Source organism: Sparus aurata, chromosome 11, assembly GCF_900880675.1.
Source record: "Sparus aurata chromosome 11, fSpaAur1.1, whole genome shotgun sequence".
In the NCBI taxonomy this organism is placed as follows: Eukaryota; Metazoa; Chordata; class Actinopteri; order Spariformes; family Sparidae; genus Sparus; species Sparus aurata.
Window position 1 is genome coordinate 34,427,722 of NC_044197.1, and position 18,889 is coordinate 34,446,610.

Here is an 18,889-nt window from a genome sequence, read left to right on the forward strand (position 1 = left end):
GCTTTCACGTGAGATCATCTATGTGATGATGAGACTCAACCTGTGCGAAACGAGAACTCACTGAAGTTACTGTGAGTGACTACTGTGCACTCAGGTGGCTGTAATTCAAGGCAAGAACACTACGCTGACCGGTCCAGGGGCACAAAGACCACTGTGGCTGCTGTGAAATTTCCGTAAAGACATGGATGAGAGAGTTTGGTGTGGATGAACTTGACTGGCCTGCACAGAGTACTGACCTCAACCCGATAGAACACCTTTGGGATGAATTAAAGCAGAGACTCAGAGCCAGGCCTTCCCATCCAACATCAGTGTGTGACCTCACAAATGTGCTTCTGGAAGAATGGCCAAAAATTCCCTCAAACACACTACTAAACCTTGTGGAAAGCCTTCCCGGAAGAGTTTAAGCTGTTATAGCTGCAAAGGGTGGACCGAAGTCATATTAAACCCTATGGATTAAGAATCAAGGGTCAAGGTCAAGGTAAACTTTATTATCCCATTCATGTGGTCACCATTGCACATTACATTGCTATATACTGCATTAAAGGAAAAACAGAATAAAGCATTTAAGAGAAAAAAATAAACAATGACAGGACAGACAAAACAGTAAGAACATTGAGGAGACATGACAAGCATGTGTGAATAAATACAATAGTTGAATGTCCATTTGAAGAACTTTAAAATATTTAGGAATTGTTTAGTCTAATGTTGTACTGTCTAATTGCTGTAGGCACAAAAGACTTGTCCTAATTTTCCCCTGCAGGATTCTGCCACTTGACCTGCTACTTCTTAAAAAAAGTCAGGTGAAGAGGGTGGGTTGAGTTATTTAGGATTTGATCTATCTTTTTTAAGCTGAGGTCATTCTGCTGGATATTTTATCAGCGCTGCCACACCATCACATCCCCCGGAGCGCAGCGGAGAGGGCTGGATTGTGCTGACGCTTGTGGTTGGTGGTGGAGCCCCATAGCTGTTGAAATGAAGGATTTGTCAGCTGGAAGGACTCAGGAAAGTTTAGCCTGCCTTTCCCAATATTAAGAGTGAACATACTGAGTCCTTTTCACCTCACCTGCGTTAACTAAAATTATCGTTATTGTACAAATTCAGAATAAAATCAAAAAGAATCACAGAATTGCAGAACAGAGTGCACATTGCTTTTAATGATATCTTCTAACACACACACACTCAAATCAAATCAATTTTATTTATATAGCCCAAAATCACAGTCACATTGCCTCAGTGGGATTTACAATCTGTACAATCAATGACATCCTCTGTCCTTAGACTCTTGAGTCGAGTTAGGTAAAACTTGCCATATTGATGGAGAAAAAGGAGCCTTTTAACTGGGTAAAAAAAAATGATGGGAGAAACCTCAGTAAGAGCCACAGAGGAGGATCCCTCTCCTAGGATGAACAGACATGCAAGAGATGTCAGGGTTACAGAATGTACAGAACAGAACAATAAAATCACAGTTTACAAGTTCCACTGACAAAATATCTGATACAAATTATAATATATGTGTTATAATATAGGATCCATCGCCAAGTGGTGCTTGAGCCACACAAGATAATGAGAAATAGAGAGATCAGAATGAATAGGCATCCCAATTTACAGAAATACAGATATAAGCAATGATCCAGCAGAGCCCAGGATATGAAGATCCGGATCCGAAAGTATGTAATGCAGCAGGAGCCAGAAGAGGTAGATGGTCCCAGGGGCCCTTGGTCCATCAGAAGGGACCCTGAATGAAAAGGAGGAGAGAGACGAAGAGGAAGAGGAGGAGAAAGCTATAGAGAGTGTAGAGAGTGACACAGCTATCAGCTTGTGGGAACAGAAAACACAAACAAAGGTTAGAGAAATGCGTTAATCAGAATAAACAGGTTTTTTCTCGTCGGCCGAACAATGTAAATGCTAATACTGTAGATAACTTGTTGAGACTGAGACCAACCCACTGAAGACGCTAGCAATCAAAATCAAGGACTAATTAAAGGATAAGTTAAAGAAGTAAGTTCACTTACGCAAGTTTAGATTTAAAGGAGTCAATAGAGTTAGATTGTTTGATGTCAGCTGGAAGGTTATTCCAGAGGAAGGGGGCATGATAGGAAAAAGCCCTGCAGCTAGCTGACTTCTTAACCCTTGGAACCATCAGGCACATCAGGAGTCTGATCTTATGTTAACCGGGAGCCAATGCAGTGAGGCTAGGATTGGTGTAATATGAATTGATTTTCTTGTACGTGCTCCTCGTTTCCAGAGCTGGCGCAAGCAGGATGCCTATCCAGTAGCTCCATACATGTTGTGTTGTTTTTAATACTTTAAGTGTGTTTTTTTAAACTTTTAACACAGTAGATTACACTAGCCGTGTATAACTTTAAATATCTTATAGATACAACTACTTTTTACAGACAACATAGCGGTGGACATCTTGCTCATTCAAGGGAGAAGCTGCTTTCACTACAAACAATGGGACGTGCCGGCATTTTCCACCACATACCTGAGGATCTGGGAAGGAGGCACCGAGGCGGCAGAACCGGAGCGAAGGTAAAGGCTAGGCTAATGGCTAAGCAGTGGAAGTACAAGCCCTCGGTTCCATCGATATTGATGGGAAATGTGAACTGTCTGACCAAGAAGACGGACGAGCAGTTTACATTGCCTCTCTGAAACCTGGCTAACCCAGTAAACCCCGGACGCTAATGTGGATCTACCTTGATTCACTACAGTGAGAGCGGACCGGGACTGTGGACGCAGCGGCAAAAGCAAAGGAGGGGGACTCGCACTGTTTATCAACAACAGATGGTGCAACCGGGGGCATGTTACGGTGAAGGAGATCGTGCGCAACAGAGACATTGAGTAGCTGTCGATTGGTCTCAGACCGTACTACATGCCTAGAGAGTTCTCCCATGCCATTGCTGTTGTTGTTTATGTCCCTCCGCGTGCGCACGTATATACTGCGTGTGAGGTCATACGCTCCACCATCGCAAGACTACAAACACAACATCCAGACGCATTCATCGCCATCTCCGGGGATTTCACCCACGTGACACTGGACTCCACACTGCCAGACTTTCACCAGTTTGTAAGCTGCCCCACCAGGAAGAACAGGACATTAGACCTCCTGTACGCCAGCGTGAGGGAAGCCTACAGTGCCACTCCTCTGCCCCCACTGGGAAAGTCTGACCATATCCTGGTCCTGCTCACGCCACAGTACAAACCACAGGTCCAGAGACAGTCCACAACCAAACGCTCCTTCAGGAAATGGTCTCCTGAGGCAGCGGAGGGAGGGACTGCTTTGAATGTACTGACTGGAGCGTCCTGCAGGAAGCACATGGTGAGGACATTGAGGGGGTCACACACTGCACTACTGACTACCTGAACTTCTGTATGGACGTTGTGGTCCCCATCAGAACTGTACACTGCTTCCCCAACAACAAGCCCTGGATCACCAGTAATATCAAGGACATCCTGAACAGGAAGAAGAGGGCATTCAGGGATGGTGACAGAGACGAGCTGAAGCGCGTACAGGGGGAACTTAAGGTCCAGGAAGCTGGGTGACTTCAGACCAGTAGCATTGACATCACACATTATGAAGACCTTTGAACGGCTGCTGCTCCATGTCCTCAGACCCTAGGTCCACCATGCACAAGATCCACTACAGTTTGGATACCAGGAGAAGGTAGGCATGGAGGATGCCATCCTCTATCTGCTCCAAAGGGGCCCACTCTCACCTGGACAAGGAGAGCGGTGCTGTGAGAATCGTGTTTTTTGATTTCTCCAGCGCCTTCAACACCATCTGGCCGCTCCTGCTGAGAGACAAGCTGACAAAGATGACAGTGGACCCACTGCTGGTGACATGGATTACAAACTACCTCACGTAGAGACCACAGTACATCAGACTGAAGGGCTGCATGTCAGACACTGTGATCAGCAGCAACGGACCACCACAGGGGACCATGCTCTCTCCCGTCCTCTTCCCCATGTACACATCTGACTTCCAGTACAACTCCGGGCTCTGCCACATGCAGAAATACTCAGACGACACTGCGATAGTTGGCTGTATCAAGGATGGACGGGAGGGGGAGTACAGGAGCCTGGTCGAGGACTTCGCGAGGTGGTGCAGGTCCAACCATCTGCAGCTGAACACCTTCAAGACCAAGGAGATGGTGGTGGACTTCAGAAGGAAGAAACCACATCTCCAACCTGTGTCCATCGAGGGGGGTCAATGTGGAGGTAGTCAGGACCTAAATATCTGGGGCTGCAGCTGGACGAAAAGCTGGACTGGACAGCAAATATGGACACTTTACACAGGAAAGGGCAGAGCCGTCTGTACTTCCTGAGAAGGCTGGGGTCCTTCAACATCTGTAAAAAAACTTCTGCAGATGTTTTACCAGTCTGTGGTGGCCAACGTCCTCTTTTATGCTGTGGTTCAGCATAAACTACTACTGTGGCTCAGTAGTAGGCACAGAGCTGGACTCTCTGGTGAGAGTGGCAGAAAGAAGGACCCTGGACAAACTGCTGTCCGTACTGGACAACACCCACCACCCTCTGCACAACACCTTCACCAGGCAGAGGAGTGTGTTCAGTGGCAGACTGCTGCCCCAGTCCAGCTCCACCAACAGACTCAAAAACTCTTTCGTCCCCCTCGCCATCAGACTGTACAACAGCTCTCAGTTAAGGCAGGGAGGACAATAGACAATGGACAATTTCTACCTCTATTTGCACATCCATTTGCACTGTTTCACTTTCATTTGCACTGTCTACCGTTTTGCACTGTTTACTGTAGCTACTGTTCATTTTATATGTATATGTATGTGTGTGTATATATGTATATGTATATATGTGTATGTATGTATATATATATTTATACCATGGTCTGGGGGAATACTCGATTCTGATTGGCTGCAGGGTGTCCATTAACCCCTGATATATGGACACCTACTAAGTAGTTCCAGTCAAATTGACTGTTTACCGCTGTAAAATTAATGCGCTACGTGGCATATCAAATCTGAATTTTATATTTCCAGCACTGAGTGCAGTCCGTCAGTCCTTCAGTGTCTTATCCTCTGAACACCACAGGGTGGCGACTGTAACACACAAGCTGCAGAAAGTTCACTTCCCCTCTAAATTTACTGATACGCGAATAATCGAGAGGGAGGAATAATCTCACATTCGCTGTTCAGCTCTCTGCTTCAGGCTGCGGCCACAGTAACGTTACACACGGCCGGTCATTTGTTCGTGAAAATCTTGCTATTGATTTGGGGACAATGACATGACTGATTAGCTAGCTAGTCTTGTTAGCTAGCATACTGTCAAATTATATTTACTGTTTGTCATCCGTGCTCAATGTTATTGACTTTGAATCTTGCTAGCATAGCGTTAGCTTGCTGGCTCGTCGCTGAGCGGACTAGAATATCTCCCGTTGCCAAGTCGTATCTATGGTCCGTCCTATTTACTGGAGGAGTGAACAACGTCTCCGTTGCATAAGAACCTTACGGGAGAGTAATGATTGTTCCAGGTATTAGTCAAACCCTCAGGCGTTCCCAGGGAAACGAAGTTATGGCTTGTGAAAAACTTTATATTTTGATTGTAAAACGCATGAAAATGTAAATTAATGGTCCGAATTTCTTTTCTTTGGCAAGTGACCATGGTATAAGCGGGATAATGCCCTTCGAGGTGTCCATAAACAGAAGTTAATGGACTTCGCGGAGGCAACCGTCCTCCGCTGCGTGTCGGACGGTTCTTAGGCCTCCGCGTCGTCCATTAACTTCTGTTTATGGACACCTCGTCGGGCATTATCCCTTACATATATATATATATATATATACACTACTCACAATAAGTTAGGGATATTGTTATTTACATGAGTGCTTTTCCTATTTGGTCTGAATTTTAATGAAATAAGTAAAAGTTCCCTTTGATATTACTAATAATGAATGAGAAGAAACACCATTTTCATTAGTTTAATATTTATTACCTCAAAAATTTAGACAATAACAAGGATAGCCCCAAATAACAAAAATTGACAATGTCAGTAGCGGGTGTTTCCACCACTTGCCGCAATGACAGCTTGACAGCGACGTCTCATGCTCCTCACTAGCCTCATGATGTTGTTCTGAGGTAATGCGTTCCACTCCTCCACAAGTGCTACACGCAGTTCTGCCAGGTCACGCGGGGGTGGGGTACAATCATCCAGTCTTTGCTTCAGCTGGTCCCAGACGTGCTCTATGGGGTTCAGGTCAGGGGACATTGCTGGCCATACCATATGAGGCACTCCGACTTCCTTAAGTCGAGCTGTGACAATTCTGGCACGATGTGGTGGAGCATTACCATCCATGAACAGAAAGTTGGGGGTGTGCTGGCGGAACTGGGGGATGATGATGGGTTCTATGATGTCTCTGAGGTAAGAACGTGCAGTGACTGAGCCATCTACAATAACCAAATCTGTTTTGCGCTGACTGGTGATGCCTGCCCAGACTGTTGCACCTCCTCCACCAAAGAGAACCCTGGGGACCATGTTGACCTCGGCGTATCGCTCACCTCGCCTTCTCCAGCAACGCTGATGACCATCATTTCTGTGCAAGGTGACCCGACACTCATCAGTGAACAGGACGGTAGACCACTGCTGCATTGTCCAGGTCACATGGTCTTGTGCCCACTGCAAACGTTCACGGCAGTGTCTTGGTGTCAGTGGAGTCACCTGCAACGGTCGTCTGGCATTCAAGCCAAAGCGGTGGAGTCGGTTTTGAATGGTTTGTCTGGAAACCCTAGTACCCCTCACATCTCGTAACTGGGCCTGCAGCTGTGTGGCAGTTGCATAACGATGTCTGAGTGCATAGGTCCTTAGGTACAGGTCATCGTTGCGGTCTGTCACTCGTGGGGCTCCACTCCTGAGTCTGTCATGAACTCTGCCAGTAGTTCTGTGTCTTGATGCAAGTCTGCTGATGACACTTTGAGACACACCAAGTTCACGAGCAACATCTGACTGCCTGCCACCGACCCGAAGGCGCGCTATGGCCAGGTGGCGCTGCTCGTCCGTTGAGTGACGTCGTGTGTGCATGGCTGTTTGAATGATGAACTTGGAATGACTTACTGACAATACCAGCTTTTTATACCCACAGAATGTTGAAATTGATGCCACATTTAAAAGGGTTGTCTTTTAGTTTTTTGGTATTGGCCCCAATATGTAAGGCACACTGTACACAGTGAGACCATTACGTGGAAAACACAAAATGAGGTGTGTCTATCACCCCAATACAATTGCCTCCCTATCCCAAAACTCTCTGAAGTGAAACAAACACCGTATGTATGAAATCCACTTAGTCTCTTACAATATCCCTAACTTATTGTGAATAGTGTATATATATATATATATATATATATATATATATATATATATATATATATATATATAGATAAATATATATATGTATATGTATGTATATGTATGTATGTATGTATGTATATATATTTATATATGTATATATATATATATATATATATATATATATACATATATTTTATCTATTAACTTTTATCTTTTATTCTATTGTTAATCATATTCTTAAGGTTAGGGTTTTTAATTTTATTTTAATGTATGTCTACTGTATGTTTTGTATCTTGTATGCTACTGGATAATTGAATTTCTATCTATCGCTATCTATCTATCTAGGACTCTAACTGCAGAATTCTGAACCAACTGAAGACTTTTAGTGCTCTCATGCAGAAGACCCAAAAATAAGGCATTGTAGTAATCCAACCTAGACGAAACAAAGGCATGATTCAGGATCTCTGCTTCAGTCGGGGACAGGAAAGACATAATTTTAGCTATCTTGCACAGGTGGTAAAAAGCGATCTTTGTAATTTCTTTGATGTGCTGATCAAAATAGAGAGTACAATCAAAAGTAACACCAAGGTTCTTGACAGTTTAACTTCGAGAAATGACACAGTTGTCAAGAGTTACGGTCACCCAATCAAAGTGGTGTCTCTGTCAAGGGGAGCCAATGACCAACATCTCAGTTTTATCTGAATTCAGGACCAGGAAGTTTTCTGACATCCATTTCTTCACTGCATACAAGCTGGTCTCTAATTTCATGATTTGAGATTAATCATCAGCTTTTACGAGCAGTGGAAATGTCTTCCATAACTGTGAATAATTTGTCCAATAGGTGAAATATATTAAGAGAAGAGCAAAGGGCCAAATGCAGAGCCCATACTTCACATCAGTAAATATTGATGTAGTACTATTGTAAGAAACACATTGTGTTCTTTCAGACAGGTAGGATTTTAGCCAAGGCCAGACCTGAATTGACTTTCAAGTCGGTCTAACAATATGTCATGATCAATGGTATCAAATGAAGTACTGAGATCCATTAACAAAAGCACTGTGGTAGAGTTTGAGTCTAAAGTAAGTAGAATGTCATTTACCACTTTAGTGTCACCTCACTATTCATGACTTTGTGGACTGGTGTCAGCAGAACCACCTCCAGCTCAACGCCAGGAAGACCAAACACAGGTGAACATCCAGGGAACAGACATTGAGATGGTGACCTCTTACAAGTACCTGGGAGTTCACCTGAACAATAAAGTGGACTGGACTGATTACACTGCAGCGACTTACAAGAAAGGTCAGAGCAGAGTTTATCTGCTGAGGAAGCTCAGGTCCTTTGGAGTACAGGGGGACCTCCTGGCTTCTTTCCATGATTCTGTGGTGGCATCAGCCATCTTCTATGGAGAAGTCTGCTGGAGCAGCAACATCTCAATTTTCATACTGGTATTTATTGTTTATTAATAACAATGCACTTCCGATGAATGGATTGAAGTTGTCTATGAGATTTATGTTATGGAGAAGATATCCTTTTCCCTCAGAGTTGAAAAAGACACATTTTATAAGATCTGGACCAAATGGACTGAGTATGTAAAACCAATTAGATCTGATTTCATTTGAATGCACTTGTGTTTTGGATGAACCTGACCCCCCCCTTTTTATGTGATGTTTTGAGTGTCAGAAGTGGTGCGCTCCCCGGTTCTGTTCTGTTTTTATTTGTTTTAATTGTACATAACTGGGAAACTAGTGGTCTGTAAAAGAAAACCCTAGAAGGGCAGTATGGATAAAGCACTTAAATTTCTACATCCATCCTTTCTTATGTCCTTGAATGACTATGGCTGTAATTTATATATGTGATGGAAGCTTGCCTTTCTAAATAAAGAGAGAATTATAATAAACAATGCACTTCCCACACTGTTTATAATTAGACTGTTATATTTGTACATATTATGTATACACAAGTCTTTTTCTATTTCTGCTCGAGCTCTTCTTCTTACCATTTTATTATATTGTTTATTTGTAACTTTTATTATAGTTTATTGGTAAATAAATCCTTTGGCTGCTGTGATGCACAATTTTCCCCGTTAGCAGGACTTACAAAGGAACTTACAATTTCTGATTTCTCACCCAGCTCAACCCCACCAGCAGCACATACGGATTGTATTATTGAAGCCTGGAAATAAAGTCACAATCATTACACTCCATTGATGTATCAAACTTCCATTTTCAAATGATACCCCAGAGAGGGATAACACTGACTGTCCTGATCGTTTGGCAGGGAGTAAGAGGCAAGTTTGATAAGATATAAATACTGCTGTGACCTTTGTGTGTAATGGTGCATATTGGACACACAGACTTTCAGTGTCCTAGCACTTCAGGAGGACAACATGAAAGTAAAAGTGTGAGGATTCATTCTTATTAACGGTCAATCAGCAGGATCATTTCCAAGTATTAACATTCATTAGGCGCTTTGCATTGACCATTGGTGGTTGAATGTGGGTGTTTAGAGGGTGCTGTATGAAGCAGATCCATGTCTGCACATTTCAAGTTGATTTGGGATATATAAAATGAAATTGGGCACTTTTGGCCTTACACCAGGTTTTTATAAATATGAATTTTTTTTCCATTCGTACATTTCCTCAATTGTTTGTACTAAACATTTAATGTGGATTCTATTCAGAGTTTTATAAATGAGACCCCTGGTATTAACATTCATCCTGATTGATCCAATCACAAGTGGACAGCTTTAGGCCCGTCGGTTGCCACATGACATTAACATGCGTCCCAACATACGTGTTGTCAGGTGACGACTTGTGATCAGATCTCATTTCCCTGCTCTGTATGCAAATTACACACCAATGAGACAAACAATGTTTTTTACACGAACAAAGAAAGAACATGTACACTAAAAGAAATCTAATCTTTATCATTTGCGGAATTAATGAGTGTCTCTTTTCCTGGATGTTTTAGCAACAGGCGACCAAATGAAATGCACTGTTACCTTGAGTAAACACATTTTTATGTAATAAGTCTTACGCCATTAAGCCAAGACAACTGTTACATTCTACAAAGGAGCCTTGGGACTCTGACATCCTTATATCCTCTGACCTATCATTTAAGCTTTTGCAACTTTTTTTACAAAATTGCAAAATAAAATGAAAAAATGTAACCTGTTTTGAATCTATTTGACTTGGATTACAAATTGTGATTGCAATCAATCCGTTGATTGATTTTGCATCTGTCTGCTTCAGGTTAAATGAGGCGCCAGTGAAAGGCTTTGAGAAAGACGTTGGCTCCAAGACCACCATGAGGATAACCTATCCAGAGGGTGCCATCCAGAAGACAGAACGCTATGAGAGACAGTCCCTGTTTGTCCTCTCTGCCTTTAAAGCTCTGGACTTCAAGTGGCTTCGACACATGGTCTTCAACCAGAGGCTGGTAAGGCAGCTTAAGAATGCAGTTGTAGCCAGTTGGTAATAGGACTCCCTCACTCAATCAGTCGGGCTCTCCTGATTACAGTGTTTGTGCATGCAGGGCAGAAAGGTTCCCCTGTGAGGACAGTTTTCCACTCATTGATACTCTTCTGTGTGCTCTTATCACATGCACACACCTGTTTTTCGTGCGGGCTTTCATACTTTTTAACTCTACAAAGAAACTGCATTTCTCGTCCTTCATCGGTCTATTGCTTCGATGTACACAAATGCTGTGCACCTGAGTTTACATAAGGACACAGTGGCATGAAAGGCCTGTGGCACAAAGCAGAGAAGAGAGCAGCAGGGTGCAGACAGGGAAGAAAACTGAGGAGGAGGCTGCTGGGGAAACTTGTGACAAGGGACAGACATTGACAAGTCCAAGGACCTCGCTGTCATGTGCACAGCATCATCTGGATTGTTGTGGCTATCTGAGATACAGCTATTGAGCCTTATGCTGGGTTCAGACTACATCATACTTCTGTCCATTAAGAAGGACACTGCATCATATTACATGATTGCTCCCTGACCAATCATACCTTATTGTCGTTCATGTCTTGAGTGATGTCATCAGAGGGCAAGTGCTGGTACAAGTACATAATGAATGTGTGAGAAGAGAAAAGATGACGATGAGCTCTGTGCTGTTTTCTAGCTCACGTCACAGCACACCGACGTCATTCCTCTTTCACCTCACCATTAACAGTGTTGTGTTGGTTGTCGTTCTGATTTATTCCAAAGTAGGTCTTTGTAGTTTTCCATCAGTTATGAAGACACCGTGTTCACCAAGCTGTTCTCCATCAGCATTCACACAATTAAGGATCATGGCAACTTTATCTCTTGCGGTCTGATTCAACGTCCTATGAGCTGCAGCCATGACCGTAAACACCGACACCATCGGCCTCCTTCCCGATCATCTGCTTCTCATCTCATCCTCAGGCGCAGCTCTTTGCTGCAAAAGTGTCCCAGGACTCAGTAGGTAGAGCGGACAGGCTGGCTCTGCCCAGCCCTGCTCTGCTTCGCCACTGGCCACATGTTTACAAACCACCTGCAAGAAAAAAACAAGCACAGCCCATTAACATAAGAGTGACCTGGTTAGTGCTGACCCAGAGGAAATTGTGAATAAAAGAGAGCAGGTAGGCTTGTCAGTAGGATAATGTTCTTTATCGCATTTATTTTTATTTTTATTTGATTATTTGTGGGTTTTTTATTAATGTGTTAACATAATTATAACATGTGCATTTATGAAAGTAATAATTATGTACCTGCATTTCAATATTGCCCCTTGTTGTTAATATTATTATTATTTGTATTATTATTATTATGATTATTATTATTATTATTATTATTATTATAAGCCTCAACATCAACCCAACATACCACAACTTCCTCCTCATCACATGCGCATGTGTCTGTTCCAGCTGCTAGCTTTGTGTTCAGGCATGGTTGTGCATGCTTGAGTCAGAATGTAACACATTCCTGGAGTCAGGACATACCTGCTATGTACTCCCTCTGAAGTCCTCCTCCCTTACAGGAGAGCAAATGGGGCTGAATGCTCTTGGATCGCCAAATAGATTTTGCTAATGACCGCTGCTGGGCTTCATTTTTATCAGTTAGGGTGGAGTCAATATTCTGGAATTCAACACCGACAACACAAACTGCAGCCTCAAAATGACCAAAATGTTGAATAAGCACCTAATAATCTTCATTACAAAAACAGGATTTGCTGCGCATTACTGCATTAGTTTTAGCCTGATAAACTGAATGTACCTCCATTAAGATTTCCGGAAGGCCATCTTAAGATTCACTTAAAGTAAAAAACATGTGAAGCAACAAAATGTAATTTCCAGGAGAAAAAGTTAATTGTTGAGTTTTTATCCCATTCGTTAAATACTGATGATATGGTTCAGCGTCCAGCCCGAGCTGCCAGGATTTGATGGAAGTCATATTTTCTACACAGAAGCACCACCATCTCTATAAGGTTAGATAGGAGGAACCATTGGGTTATTGTGGCTATAGTTCTTATAAGCTTCTTTGATAGACTGTCATATGTGATTAAATGTACAACAAGGAACTTTTAACTGGTTTTGACACCAGTTAGTTTTAGTTAGTCTCAGTTTATCACTGATGCTTCTGTATGACCTAGATAAAAAGAATCAGTAAGAAGATTGACTATTTCTTCGTAGATATCGTAGTTATTCTTAATGCCTTCCACCAGGTTGATTTCCTTCTTTTCCATGTCAGGTAAGTCACGAAAATTAAAGCTCTTTTTTGTGGCAAAGTGGGAGGAAAAGAGCTGTGCAGTAGTCTGCCAGTACAGCACATAAACAGAGTTACCTTACTTTTGCTTTTTCCAAAGCGGTTGCTGGATCAACCCCCCAAAAAATTAAAAAAAAACAAAACAAAAAACAAACAAACCAAAACACCAAGACAACTTGTGTTATCACTTACTGGCTCATTGGCCCTGAAAACACATGTTCAGGTTTATTAGCCGAAAATATGTTAGTATATGTCCTCCAAGAATACCTTAGACAGTCACTATTTCATTGTTTGATATTGATTGATGTTGCTTTGGAGAATTATCTGCCCATTCCAGACTCTATCTAGTGAGGACCCCCTGATGTCTAGCCTGTCCGTCTCACAGACGGGAGGTCTGAAGGGAGAGACTTCAGCTCTGATGCACATCACAAATCAGACAACATTGTGCTGCAGCACTGGAGGCACAGCAGGAAGTCAGGGCTTCAAATTTTTGTCACCGGGGTGGTCCCAGTCCTGGATCACATTTCCTCTCCACTGACAGGTGGAAGCGCAGACTGTGTGCACACAGTAGCATCTGTATTGCTATGTCCCTGCCCTGTGTTGTCAGCAGGCTTTTGTCTTGATAACAGTGGACATGAACTCTGCTGCTGTCCACACCTTCAGTTATACTGCGTCACATTCTTATCACTGCGACTTCAGGTGTGTTTTTACACTTGAAGTAAATTTAAACGTGTATTTACATATGCTTGTAAAACACACCCACATGAATTATTTTCATTGTTGTGGATCAACAAAACAAAGAAGATTGCTTGTCAAACTGTTGTCTTGATGTCCCAAAGAATGACAAAAAATATGGGAACAGTAACAGTAGTTAAACAAAGTTACCTTGAGCTAGTTTATTCAGAATGTAATATGCTTTCACTGAAACTGTCACTTGTACAACTATCTGCTATGTTAGCATCATTGCTTAGATTTCTCTCTCTCTTCTTGCAAGTGGTGGATCAACTGTGAAATGGAGTCACACTGTTAATGTGACCAGACAGATTAAAACTGTGTGATGTAGTGCTGTTACTGTAAATATTACCCCCATTAAAAATTAATAGGACTTCCAAGCCAAGTCTGCTGCAGTGCCCCTAGTGGATGGGCTCCCAAAACATTGCCCTGCTGTATATCTTCATGGGTGTTTCCTGGCAGTGTGTGGAGGCAGTATTGTTGTGACATGTGAAACTGAGACACAGTTAGGCTGGATAAACAGTAATGGTTTTAAAGGACTTTGAAGCTGTTGAAAATACACTTAACAAAAAAGATCAGGTTCCCACCCCTGTGCAGGGGAGTGCAGACGCCACACCAGTTCATGGATAGATGCATGCATGCATGCATGCACGCACGCACGCATGCACACACGCTCGCACACGCACATGCACGCATTTACGCGTGCACACACACACACACACACACACACATATTTAGTTATGAATGGGCAGGGGTTTACCACTGATCTTGAAGTGCCATCAGACTTCACAGCTGAGACTGATGTTAATGTCATTAGTTTTTCAGGTATAGGTCATACATGTAAAAAGTAGGGCTGCCAATGGATTAAAGTATTTAATCTTGATTAATCATTGTCCATAGTTAACTTGTGATTAATCGCAAATTATTCACACGTTGTTTATCTGTTCTAGATAAACCTTAAAGGTATATACATATTTTTGTTGTACTCTTATCAACATGGGAGTGGATCGATATGCTTGCTTTATGCAAATGTATCTTTATTAATATTTCAACAATCCAAAAGGATCTCAAATAATAATAATAATCCATTTGATTTATATAGCGCCTTTTAGGGTACCCACGGACACTTAACAGAGAGGAACAAACAAAACAAAGAATAGATGGATAAACAAAAATACATATAAGACAGTGTTTCCTCTAGGATTTTTTTCAGCAGCGGGGGCAGGCTCTGTCACCCAGGGTTTGCAGTTTGGCGTGAGGGATGGAGAGCTGGTGTGTGCCTGATGAGCACAGCTTCCGAGACTCGGTATGGGGATAGAGGAGGTCACACAGATATTGGGGGGCAAGGGAGTGGAGCAATTTATAGGTCTGGAGGAGAATTTTGTAAGTAATGTGTGATTTGACTGGGAGCCAGTGAAGGCGGTTGAGAGTGGGGTGATGTGTTGCCAGGGCTTGGTGCAGGTGAGGACCCTGGCAGCAGAGTTCTGCACATACTGGAGCCTGTCCAGGGTTTTGGAAGGGAGCCCGGACAGGACTCCATTACAGGAGTCCTGGCGATAAAGGTGATAAGGCATGGATGAGGGTCTCATCCACAAGTTCGGAGAGGGAGGGTTGGAGTCTGGAGATGTTTTTAAATGATAAAAAGCAAATTTTGTGATTGATTTCATGTGTGGTTGAAAGGATAGATAGATTGATTGCCATTCACAGAGCAAGTCGCTATTTTTAAAACACTAAGAGGGCTCGACACAACATGAAACTTTGCTCACCTTAGCAGTAGCTTGTTCCTCTAACCGTTGTCATGGCAGCCCAGACGTGTTGATCCCCGAGTACGTCTGGGCTGCCATGACGACTGCGAGCGGTACAAGCTACTGCTAACGTGAGTTGTTCAAAAACTTTATTTTTAGTAAACTCTGTGCACAAAAACAATGTTCTCAATAATTGTGTTCATGTGTAGAGACCATGGTGATACTACGAGCAAAGTTTCATGTTGTGTCGAACCTTCTTAGTGTTTTGAAAATAACGATATTGATGCTAGCGTAAAAGTGCCCCATAGCACTCCCATTGAAAATGAGCTTGAGCTGAAAACGTTATTACGGTAAAAAGTGCCGCTTTTGTCGTAATTATGCATTTACACGAGGGTTTGATACATTCACAAAAAAAAGCCTTGGTTGCATTTTGGCGAGAGTTTTACTTTAAGTAGCTTTAGTTTAGTTTTTTATCTGTTTTTTGTATTCAGTTAACCATAATAACACTATATCTATCTATATATATAAAGATATGGATATATATATATAAAGATATAGATATATTTATTTATTATGTACACACACACACACAACACCAGGGTTATTATACCAGTGTGTACATACACACACACTCTTTTAAAAAAAACGGTACACACTCGCACACGCACGCACGGTGTTCAAAATCGAAAGCACCTCCGCTTTCATCGTCGGAGTTGAGCCGATGATGGTTTGAATGTCGTTCGCCGGTGAGACAGCAGAGGTGGCGCAGAACTGTCGAGCACAACTGGACAACTTGGACCGGGAACTGGTGACAAAGGCGTACAGAAGTGTATGATGGCGTGACTTCGCTGGAGACTTTTAGAATCTAACTAGTGTTTTTCCGATTTTGTGTGTGACACCAGCGCTTTCACACAGAGTGTGCCAAAGTTGATGGTCCTCTGGCAGAGCGTACACTGCGCCTCAAATTCATTATTTTACGGCTTTTGATCAACTGAATTCTGGATGTTCAAGCCAACAAATTTAAATTTAAACTTTCCCATAGTTGTAGCAGATTTCGCAGTTGAAGTCTTTCCGGAACTGGTGAAGTGTGCAGCGATAAATTCCCACCGGGCTGTTGGCAAAATGCCACTTGCGTTCCTGATACTTAAGACAGAAGTACAACACACGGCGCTGACTGTGAATCTCACCAACACATTTCCCCAAAACAAAAACAAAAAAAGGCGACGAACGAAGCGGTAAATGAATGTACATATTTAAGACCTAACTAAATGTAATTTAAGACCTATGTTCAAAATATGGACGTATTTAAGACTTTTAAGGCCTTAATTTTAGAGGCCCGCGGTCCGAGTCGGGCCAATATTTCCCATCAATATCCTCCTTGGTGTTTTTTCTCCGTCAGGGTCGGGCTCGGGCAGAGAATCTAAACTCTACTTACACTCTCTGGCGGGCACGTAATGCCGGATGAGAGACCTGTTGTCGGCGGGACGGTCGCAGGCGGGCACATAATGCCGGCGGCGGAGATGAGAACATGCACTATCGGCGGGACAGGAGGATGCAAGCCCGGGGACGCGAGGGCCGGTTCGGTCCCACTGACCAGCGTCAACGGACTCTCCAGATATTCAGACTTTACCTGGTGACAGTTGCTGTAACTATCGGGGGTAAAGTGGACACTGCAGAGACGGGTGTTGGTGGTGATTTTTAACTCTACACAGTAGCTCCTCTTAACAAAATCGATCCACCGTTTCCTTACGTTGTCCTCCTTAGGAAACTTAAATAAGCAAACTATTGTAAGAGATGCTATCCAAGACACGAGAATGGGTGGAAAAATCACCGAAGCTAATGCACTGAATGTATCTATACCACTTCCGCAGCAGGGCCAGGTTTATGCAAAATTTCTCACCCGCCCATTAAATCCTGAACACAAAAAATTTGTGTTTTTTTTTAAACACGGTTTGTGAGCCTAGCTCCAAAATTAAATTATAAATGGTTGAATGGCTTTTTACATGTTTTAAGGAAATACATTTATGACCTTTTTAATGTGTTTAGAAGAAAATGGCTGAATTTGCTTTACACAGACTTTAATATTAGCATACATAAGGTCCAGGGTCCTCTCCTCTCTGGTAGGACAGCTCACGTATTGTTTGAAGGTTGGCAGAACTTTATCCATGGTGACATGGTTAAAGTCTCCTGACCTGATGATGAGGGCACTGGGGTGTCGAGTTTAAAGCTTGGAGATGGTGGCGTGTATTAGGGGTGGTTAATCGGCCCAATTTCCCGATTCGATTCCGATTATTGAAGTCTCGATTTGATTACAAATCGATTTTCGATTATTAACGATTATCGATTCGATTTTCAATTATTAACAATTATTGATCTTACATTTTTAACATCAGTCAGCTGCTGAATTATTTTACTTATCTTGGGAGTAACACCTCACAGCACCTTCAATATTATATAGTGTAACTGTAATATCAAAATTATTATTTTTTAATTTGTTTTAAATGTAGTGTTTCACTGTTAAAAGAAAGCTGCCAAGCTCAACAGCCGGACTCATGTTAGAAGCATTGTTGGTGACGAGAACCAGGGCGTGTTTCTCTATTCCCCACTCGTCTGCCATTGCTTTGAGAAACTCACACATATTTGCGCTTGTGTGGCTATCATCTATAGCTTTCGTCTGAAGTACGTAGGACATTAGCTTCTATTAACTGCTGACATAATGAGCTGTAACGGTCACATATGAGACTGTAGCTCTGGATGTCCAGGCATCGCAGGTTATTGCTACCCTGTGAGCAGAGTTGTGGGACACTTGCACGGAAAGGTTTGTCTCCTTGTAAAGATTTGGAATCGATTTAAGTGTGAAAAAGCTCTGGGATGGAATAACATATCTTGGCTCCAGACTGTGGACCATGTAGCGGAAGCCAGTAAGAGGAGGACTCCAGTTTGTATTACTATTTCAAAAAAAAAAAAAAAAAAGTTTTTTTTTTTTTTTTTAATCGATTTTTGGAAATTTAATAATTGAATCATAATCGTCAATATTATAATCGCGATTAATCAATAATCGATTTTTTTCACCACCCCTAGCGTGTATGGTGCTGCAGGCAGATGTTGGGTTTTCAGAGGGTAGGATGCACAGGACAACGATGATGAAGGATCTCTCTAGGCAGATGGTATGGACGGAGTCCAACGGCCAGCAGTTCAACATCCGGGCTACAACTCTGTTCTTTAGTTGTTATGTGACCAGGATTACACCATCTCACCCCCCGCCTTTCCACTTACCGATCTCGGTACAATCCCGGTCGGCATGGACGGTGTAGAAACCATCCACAGAGATGTTCTTGTCCGTAATGTCCCTGTGCAGCCATGTCTCCGTGAAA

At 42.6% G+C, this 18,889-nt stretch overlaps 1 protein-coding gene across 1 annotated transcript in view; it reads left to right on the plus strand.

Annotated features, from left to right (window-relative positions):
* st3gal3a (ST3 beta-galactoside alpha-2,3-sialyltransferase 3a) overlaps positions 1 to 18,889 on the plus strand; it is a 120,847-nt gene that overhangs the window by 52,237 nt on the left and 49,721 nt on the right. The window contains exon 5 of the mRNA XM_030433739.1: positions 10,564 to 10,750. Within this exon, the coding sequence (XP_030289599.1) occupies positions 10,564 to 10,750 (187 nt within the window). The remainder of the gene's footprint in view (positions 1 to 10,563; positions 10,751 to 18,889) is intronic.